The 9884-nt window shown below is 21.9% G+C and overlaps 1 protein-coding gene across 1 annotated transcript in view; it reads left to right on the top strand.

The window, feature by feature from the left end:
• LOC122502755 (LIM and SH3 domain protein F42H10.3) overlaps window positions 1-6481 on the top strand; it is a 36401-nt gene extending 29920 nt beyond the window's left edge. Inside the window, exons 4-6 of the mRNA XM_043612949.1 lie at window positions 1156-1359; window positions 2845-2984; window positions 5665-6481. Coding sequence (XP_043468884.1) covers window positions 1156-1359; window positions 2845-2984; window positions 5665-5844 — 524 coding nt within the window. The 3' untranslated portion in view covers window positions 5845-6481. The remainder of the gene's footprint in view (window positions 1-1155; window positions 1360-2844; window positions 2985-5664) is intronic.
• Window positions 6482-9884: the final 3403 nt, after the last annotated feature.

The following is a 9884-nucleotide window of genomic DNA, read 5'->3' on the forward strand; positions in this document are numbered from 1 at the left end:
TAAAAAAACATTGAATTAAATAAATAATTACATTTTTTAGGCTCAATCAAATTTATTCATATTTGTATAAAAAGGCGCATTAAAGAGTCCAAATTGCATCTAAAATTATTAATTTTATTAATTAGTTAATTTCAAAAATAGGTATTTAAATTATAAATTGGTTTAAAAATTGAATTTTCGAAAGATTTTATTTAAAATTCTGAAAAATTTGATGTATAAAATATTTCAATTACTATTTTTTTTAAAGATAATTGAATTTTCATAATCAAGTAATTGAAATTTTTTTAAATAATTGAAATTTTCTAAAATTTGATTAAATTTTATTCATTGAATTTTTAGGAGTTGCGTTTACAATTTTTGTAAATAATTGGATTTCAAGAGGATTCAAATTGAAAATTTTGAATTTTAAATAATTTTAATTAAAAATTCTAAAAAAGTTAGTTCTTTGAAAGATTTTCATTCAAAATTTTTTGAAATTAGTTTAATTTTGAATATTCTATTTAATTTAATTAAAAAAATTTCGAATAATCGAAAATTGGTAATATTGAATTGTAAACAAGTGGATTTTGAAATTATTTTAGGCGAACTTATCTTTTTTCTTTTAAAAATTGAATATTCAAAGAGCTTTCTCAAATGTTATTAAAATTAATTGATCTAGAAAAGATTTTTAATTAAAAATTCTTGAAAATATTAATTGAATTAAAATGATGAAAATAATTGTGAAGTTACAGTATAGCAATTCTTGTAAGTTATTGAATTTTGAAAGGATTAAAATTTTAATTTTTTGAAAATCTTAATTCCTGTGGATAGTGAATTAATGTTTATCTAGAAAACCTATTGATGTTTACGAAGAAGTCTACAGTAAAAAGATTCACAAATAATTTATTAGAAATGTTTTTGTGTATTCAGTAATTTTTAGAATAATAAAAATATTCTTTAGGGTCGGGGAAGAAAGTCAAAATTCTACATGAAAATTAGAGATTTTTGTGGCAACCCTATAGTTAAAAAATTACAAAATCATTAATTTTATGTTATATTTTAGCAGTTAATTAGCTTGATATTTTTTTGTTTTTGAATTATGTTATATACAATTCGTAAATGAGAAAATTCGAAGAGCTTTTTATTAGAATAGCTTTCTTGTGCTTTGTTGCTTAGAATATGTAGAATATCCAGATGGTACAATTACGCCAACACCGAATGTAAACGCAAATCCAGTACCACCTCCAACAGCTCATTCGCCTGTTCAAAGGGCACCTGGCAGAATTGCTGATTATGATCCTCTTAGTGAAGCTAGACCAAGTCCATATTCGGCTAGACAAGCTGCTACAACTGTCATTTATACAAGTGACAAAGGTCCAGGTGAGATTTTGCTCCGCTGCATCAATTGCTGCATTATATTTATATCTTTGTCCTGCAATATTCATCTGTCTGCTTTTCTTTTCTTTTCTTTTTTTTTTTTGTTCAGAGAGTGCTTTCTAAATTTATTTTCAATGATCATAATAATCACTCGAGAAACTTCATTCTTTTATTGATTTTTTTTCCTACTTTAATCTTGTTTTCTTCTATTTTTTATTTACTTTTCTTTATTATAAATATGATTTTTATTTTTACCACTAGTTTTAATTTTTTTCTTTTTGTTCTTTTACATTTCTTTCTTTTTTTGTGTTTTTCACTTGAGATTATTTTTATTCTTTGTTTTCGATATTTATAATCTTTGGTCGTCTCTTCCCTCTTTTTTTAACTCGCAAATTACAAAAAATCGAATTTTGTTTTTAAAGTAACCGTAAAATTTTTGGATTTTAAGAAAGATTTCAAATTTAATGGCGCGAGGTTTAAAATATAACAAATTTTCTAGTTATACAAAGTGGAAAATTTGTTGGGAAATTTTATGTATAGAAAAATTTTGCGGTTAACTAACTAATTTTAAAATTATTTTTCGCTTTAGAAATAAATTGAATTATTGAAAATATTAAAATTAAAAGAACTAATTTTAATTTTAATTTTTTAAAATAAAATTTATATTTTAATTTTTTGTAGTAAAATTAAAAATATTGTAAATTAGAATTTTAGAAATAATTTGTTATATCTTTGGACTTTTTCTAATTTATTGTTTTAACAATTTTTCTTCTATATGCGCAGTAAAAAGAAAGAAACTTATTTTGAGATAAGTTTGAAAGTTGGCCTTAAAATAGGACTCATCTTTTTATTGTATAGAATCTGAATTATTTGAAGCTTGTTCTTGAAAATATTCCAATTCTTTCTTTCAATTTTTTTAATACAGTTTTTTTCTGCATGTCTGATTCTTTTTTTAACAAGATTTAAGAAAAAAGTAACATTTTTAATACGCATTAAAATATGGATCGAATGTTTTATTCTTTTTTGGTGATATTGACAGTGCGATGGGGCAATATAACAATTTTTTTAACGCTTACTTTTCCGCTTATTTTGAAAAAACGTGAAATATCATTTTATTTGTGTGCTTGGTGTGTGCATTATTTCTCTCGTTTGCAAGGAGAAAATATTTTGAGTTTTGAATTTTCTGAATTGATAGTTTTCAATTTTTTTCTTCAAAAATTAATGTTTCGTTATGTAATGTTAATGAAATTTTAATCATTAATGTTACGATAACTGAGTTTTTTTTGTTAATATTCATAATGTTTGTGAGCGCTTGAAGAACTGAATATAAGTTTATTTATTTGAAAACTGAATGCCCTACAAATAAAGTAAGTTCATTTGATTTTTTTTTTTGAAACGTATGCTATATTTTTTTCAATTCTTGAATGCATGATTTTTTTCTCCACTTTTATTTAGCGATTATATACTAAGTTATTTATTCTATTTTAGTGACGAATCCACCGGTTAGAAAAATTGGATCCGTTGCTGATATTGATCCAGTAAATGAATATTATGGTTCTTTGACGCCTGCCATGAACAACAATCACGTAACTCAACATCAACCACCTCCTCCACCTCCAACCTCAGGGGTTTGTATAATCATGATCCTAAAGTTTCGAACGTTCAAATTATCAATTATTGTTTCTATACTTTCTATAAATTTAAATTTTATTTAAGGATCACAATTTGTCGCCTATTTTGATAATTTTTTAACTTTTTCTTTTTTTATGATTCGTTTAATTTTTCGATACAATATTTTTCAAAAAGAATTGAATTTACAATGTCAAAAACAAAAAAGAACACAGAATTGGTGAAAAAAATTAATTGTTTAAAGAAAAAATTTTTCTAATGTTCCCGAGTGTAAATTAACACATCGATCACAAAATTGTGGATTTTCACCTTTTTTGTTATTTATAAATGATTCAATTGATCCAAGTTTCAATTTATCAAAACCTAATTAAAATTTATTTGGTTCAAATTTCAATTAATTTGAATTTAAGTTACTTGAAGTACTTTCTTAATTAAAATTGTAAATTATAAAAATTGAAATTCATTTCAATTCTAATTTAATCTTCAAATTTTAATTCAATTGTAAGTTATTCAACTTTTATTTAATGTATAATTTTTATTGTTCATAACAAATTTAGTAATTCAATATTCTAGTTGATTTTTAATTTAGGTCATCAAAATTTTAAATCACCTCTCTATTTATTTTAATATTTTAATTTTAATCAAACGGAAATTAAATTTAAATTTTAAACTTTGGAAATTTCTATCAAAATTTTAATTATCTCTATTAATTTTAAATTAAATTCAAAAATTTAAACTTTGGAAATTTCTATCAAAATTTTAATTATTTTTCTATTAATTTTATATTAAATTAAAAACTTTGAATTATGTAAATTTCCAAGAACATTTATATTATCTTTCTATTTATTTTAATATTTTAATTTTAACCAATCAGTAATTTTACCAATCAGTAAAATTACCACGAATTCTAATAAAAAAAACCTTCATTTTAAGAGAGTTTCATTTATAACAGAACATAGATTTTTGAAAAATTTTAATAAATCAAATTCTTCTGAAATTAGTTGAACTTTTTATTTATATTTAATTAATTTTTAAAAATAATAGATTTATAAAATTCTTGGCAAATTTTAAATTATTTTCAAAAATTTTCTTCAGTTCAATGATTTTCAATATCTATTATTTTTATAAAATTTTCCAAAAGAATTCAATTATTTAAAGAAAATTCTAATAAAATTCTACGCAAACATTTATTTATTCTTATAAATAATAAAAATTTCATTGGAATACAATTATTTACAAATTTTTTATAATTTTCTTTGCAATAATTTAATTATTTTCAAAAATAATAAAATTCTTTTTAGGAATTCAATTATTTTCATAAATAATAAAACTCATCACAGAATTTCAATTATTTTTAACTCAATTTTATTTGAATTCCTCGAAAAATGTAATTATTCTTAAAAAATTTTTTAAAATAGGTCGAAAGAATTCAATTATTTAAAAATTTGTTGATAAAATTCTTGATGAGAATTCAATTTTAAGAAAGATTCAATTAGTCAATAAATTATTAACTGTTTTATTTAAATAATTGAATTCTCGTAGAATTTTCTAATAAAAATTGATTTAGAAATGAATTTTAGTTAAAATTTTAGATAATAATTGAATATTAGAAGCATTAAAGCGTCAATTTTGAAAAAGATTTCAAATTAAAGTCTTTGAAAATCTGAATTTTTCATATTTTTAACAAACAATTTTGTAGAATTAATTTTTTTCAAAAAGTTTAATTGAATTTTTTTTTTGAATTATTTGAAGTTTTTATTTTTTATTATAAGTGTATTTAATTGAAGAATATCCGAATTATCGAAATTTCGTAAAATTGAATTACAAACAAATGGATTTGAAAATTCTCAAAAAATTTTGTCAAAAATTAGTAAAAATAATTTATTTAAAAAAGAATTTAGTTATAAATTCTAGAAAATAATAATTGAATTAAAATGATAAAAATAATTTTGAAAAAGTTACAGTAACAATAGTCTTATAATATAAAATAATGATTTTATCACTCGGAGTAATCGATTTCTTCATGTTTTATAACAATATTCTTAAAAGTTGTTGAATTTCAAAAAGGTTTGAATTTGCAATTTTTGAAAATCTTAATTTCTATGAAAAAATAATAATGATTAAATATTTATTTAAAAACGACGTTATTGGTGTTTTTGAATAATTTTGCAATTCAAGAAATTCGTAAATAAATGTAATAAATCGTTTTTTTGAGTATCTAATCATTTTTATAGTGAATCAGAGTATTCTTCTAGGTCAGGGAAAAAGGTAAAATTTTGTCTGGAAATCAAGGTAAAGTCAAGGAAAAACAAAACTTAATTTTTGTGTCAATCCTGTGTTTATAAAAAATTGCATTGTTTCAAGGAATTTATTGAAATCTTAGAAAGTAATTGAATTCTTTCCAAAAAAAATTGTAAAAAATAATTGAATTCCTGCAAAAACTTTACTATTTATAAAAATAATTGAATCAAAAATTGAAGTTTATATTTGAAAATAAAAGATTATTATAGAATTAATTATTATAAAAAATTATTATTATTATATTTTATTCTATTCTATTTTATATTAGAATATTGTAGAAGAGAATAGTTTTTGTTTAATTTTTGAGGAAATAAAAATTTCCACACGAAGAATTATTAAATGTTAAGTTTGTGATTAATTGTGTGATAATTATTTTAGCGTGTTTATCGAGCGATGTACGATTACGAGGCACAGGACGTTGACGAGGTGAGCTTTTGCGATGGCGATTTGATCATTAATTGTACAGCAATTGACGAAGGATGGATGACTGGAGTTGTGCAACGTACAGGTCATCACGGAATGTTGCCAGCAAATTATGTTGAACCAGCGCAAATCTGAGATTTTCACGATCTTCCACATTTGAAGTATGCGCTACTTCGCCTTCCAACTTAGTAACAAAACTTTTTTAACTAGAGTATAAGACGCGCAGGGTCGAGGTCTGCATTAACAAAATGAAAATAAAAATGAAGAAGATTATAATACCTTCTCATTTCTACGCTCATCAATCGCAATGCTTTCAAGTATGAACGTGGAAATAGTGAACGTCAAAAGGACAATACTCTAGAAGATCAACAAAATATTTTCTATCTTATTATTCTTAACGTTCAAATAAATTTTATTCATTTTATTCATTAGAAATTTTAGAGAAAAAAAAGAATGTAAAATTTCTTTAAAATATAAAAATTTGTCTTTGAATTTATTTATTTGACATTTTTTTATTTCTTGTTTAAAGAAAAGAATTTTCTTTATTTGAACGTTGAGATTTTGAAATCTATTTTTTTTCTGATCGTTCTTCCAAACTTGATGGAATATATTTTATGCAAAGTATTTTTTTCAATCTGCTGGGACATTTATCCATATATATATAGAGAGAGATTTCTCAAAGTTTTTTTGAGAATTACTGGAGTTTATAAAACAAGAATATATATATATTTTTTTTTATAAATATTTTTTTGTGCATTTAATCAAGCATATAGAGAATGACATTATTCCACTGAGTTGGGACCAAACTCAATAATAATTGTATTTTATACTTGATTGAGAAAAGTACGAAGTTGATGTTTTTATTTTGAAAAGCAGAAGTTTTACCTATCGTATGGGTATATTCTCTGTTTCTAATGGAAGAAAATTTATATATATTTTTTTTATCATTCCAACTTGAATTTTTTTCGTTTTTTTTTTTTTTTTTTTTTTTGTAGCCTGATATTGTCTTTTCTATGAAGAGCAGGCAAACTTCTTTTGAAAAGATAAGAAAAAATTAACGAAATTTTTATTCATAATTTCTTCGCTCACGAGTATTCAATAAAATAAAATTCAGTGCCTGAAAGAAAGAAAATTTACCTTATTTAAACTAAGTCTGATAAATTATAGATTTCTAAGTGTGTTTGTTAACATTAGCCATCGAAATTTTAACAAAAAACAAAACAGGTTTAAAAGAAAGTGCCTTATCTATTAAAATAAGCTTGTGACTTGGAGTTTTTTTAACATCCTATATTGAGAAAAAAAAATTTTGTATAACGCAATCGGATATTTTATCTCTGGCGTCTTCACGAGCTTTCGAAATTGGAATGTAGAAATGTTAGTTTCGATGAAGTGATTCTCTTAAAACGATATTGCGAATGCTTGCCCTTAGTCTATTGAAAAATCGTCTGATTTTTCATTTTCAAAACAAAAAAATGTTCAAATTTAAAAGAAATTTAAATGCTGGTTCATTAATATAATTTTCAATTTGTGTGAATTATATAGAAATTTATATTTGATATTGTGTACAAATTCACACAAAAGTGAAATTATTTTCAATAATTTATTTACAATTTATTAAAGTACTCTTGATAGAAATTGTTACAAAAGAAATTAATTTTCGAAAATTTCTTTTTAAATTTAAAATATTTGTTAACATGTTTTTAAATTATAAGCGATAGCTTTTTAAATGTTTTAAAACAAAAACAACTGAATTATTGCCTCTCGAAAACAAAAGAAATTTGTTGAAAGTAGAAATAATACTTTTTGAAAAAGAAAAATTATGGAAAAAAATACTTTAGTTCTGTTTGATTCGATAAAGTAGAAAAAAGTATTTAAAAAGTTTCTTTTAAATTCTCTTTCTTTTAAAAATGAGCAAAACGTGAAACCTTTGTTAAGGTGTTGATCGTTTTAAAATTATGTAAACAGTTCATTAACTGTTTTGACGATAAACAATTAAACTGACTAGTTGTTAAGTAACTGTAAATCAAGAAATATGCGCCTTTAACCAATACGTAGTGATACCGAAAGAAATGTGCAAGATTCCTTCCAAAGTTCAAGCGCTGACATAATATTGTTGATACTTCATTTCTAGGACGTTTGTTTCCTAATTACGAGAATTATTATTTTTTTTTTGATCTAGAATTAAGAATGTGTCGGATGTTAAACGATTGAAATCGTCAGATTTGAATGTATTTTATATAGGTGTTTTTATCTTTGATGAGCGAGAAGACATTAAAAAAAAAGTCAACTTTACATTCACTAATTACTAATTTACAAAAGTGCGTTTATTTTATAGAGATTTATTTTTAATTTTGAATTAATTAATAATTAAAGTTTTGAAAAATTGAATAACCTGGTGTAATAATGAGGAGAATATTTTTCCTCATTTTTTTTATTACATCTGGAATTATTCAATTGTACATTTAATTCGTTCCTCAAGAAAGAAGCATTTATCTGATTTAAGAGTATGGTATGAATCGTTGCTAATCTACGCTTAGTCCAATTAACAGAGCAATGCAAATGTGATACGTGCATTTCCCGTTGTTGAAAACATTTATTGAAAAAAAAGAAAGAAAATTTTAAAAAGAAATTAAGAAAACGTATTTCAACTACAGGATAAACAGAGATATCATATTTTTTGAAACATGTTATACTGTGCAGTTTTTGTAATTAAATTGAACGCTGATATCGTTTACGATTGTAATGGAAAAGATACAGAAGTATATGTTAGCGTTGTGTTTAGAAAAATAATATTATATTACGATGTAAATTCATAAATAATGAATACGTATGTTATGCATTTAGTTGTTTTTGTTAATCCTCTCTTCGCTTTTCTAATTTTTAAACGAAAATTAACAATTTTGGGAATCACTGTATTTTTTTCCGTTAAAATTGATGAAAAAGTGAATTATTGTCTAAAAATAGTTGACAAGAAAATTACAAAAAGATTATAATTTTCATAATTATTATAATTATAAATAAAAATAAGTAATTAATTATTATTACTTTTATCTTTAAAGATAATAATATTATATTGTATTTTCAATACAATTTTTAATAAAATTTCTTGACATGCAATTATTTTTAAAAATTGCAATTAAAGTTTTTGAAAGATTACAACTATTATCAAAAATAACAGAATTCATCGCAAGAATTCAATTATTTTCATAAAAAGCAGAATTCATGGAAAGAATTTATATATTTTCAAAAATAACAGAATTCATCGTAAGAACTCATTTATTTTAAAAATAACAGAATTCATCGCAAGAATACAATTATTTTCAAAAAATAACATAATTCATTGCAAGAATTTAATTATTTTTAAAAATTTTAATAAAATTCTTCGCAGAAATTCAATTCTCAAATGTTTTAATAAAATTCTTAGCAAGAATTAATTTCGTTTAAAAAATAACATAATTCATCACAAGAATTAATTTCTTTTAAAAAATAACACAGTTCATCGCAAGAATTAATTTATTTTAAAAAATAACAGAATTCATCGCAAGAATACAATTATTTTGAAAATTTTTTAACAAATTCAAAATTCAAAAATTCTTTGCAGAAATTTAATTATTAGATATTATTAAATATTTTAATAAAATTCTTATCAAGAATTCATTTCTTTCTAAACATTTTAGTAAAAAATTCCTATCAAGAATTCATTTATTTCCAAAAATTGTGGCAAAAAATCTTAGCAAGAATTCAATTATCTTTATAAATAATATAATTCTTCGAAGCAATTCAATTATTTGCAAAATTATTAATAAAATTCTTAGCAAGAATTCAATTATATTAATAAATAACAAAATTCTTCACAGGAATTCAATTATTTTGAATACAATTTTTAATAAAATTTCTTGTCATGATTCAATTATTTTAAAAAATTGTAATTAAAGTTTTTAAAACAATTCAATTATTATCAAAAATAACAGAATTCAAGGCAAGAATTGAATTATTTTAAAAATTTTCAATGATATTCTTAGCAAGAATTCAATTATTTTCATAAATTACAGAATTCATGGCAAGAATTCAATTATTTAAAAAAATTTTAATAAATAATAATTAATAAATAATAATAATAATAATAATAATAATAATAATAATAAATATTAATAATTTTAATAAATTTTTCGCAG

The sequence above is a fragment of the Leptopilina heterotoma genome, unplaced genomic scaffold, assembly GCF_015476425.1.
Source record: "Leptopilina heterotoma isolate Lh14 unplaced genomic scaffold, ASM1547642v1 Lhet_237, whole genome shotgun sequence".
Taxonomy (NCBI): Eukaryota; Metazoa; Arthropoda; class Insecta; order Hymenoptera; family Figitidae; genus Leptopilina; species Leptopilina heterotoma.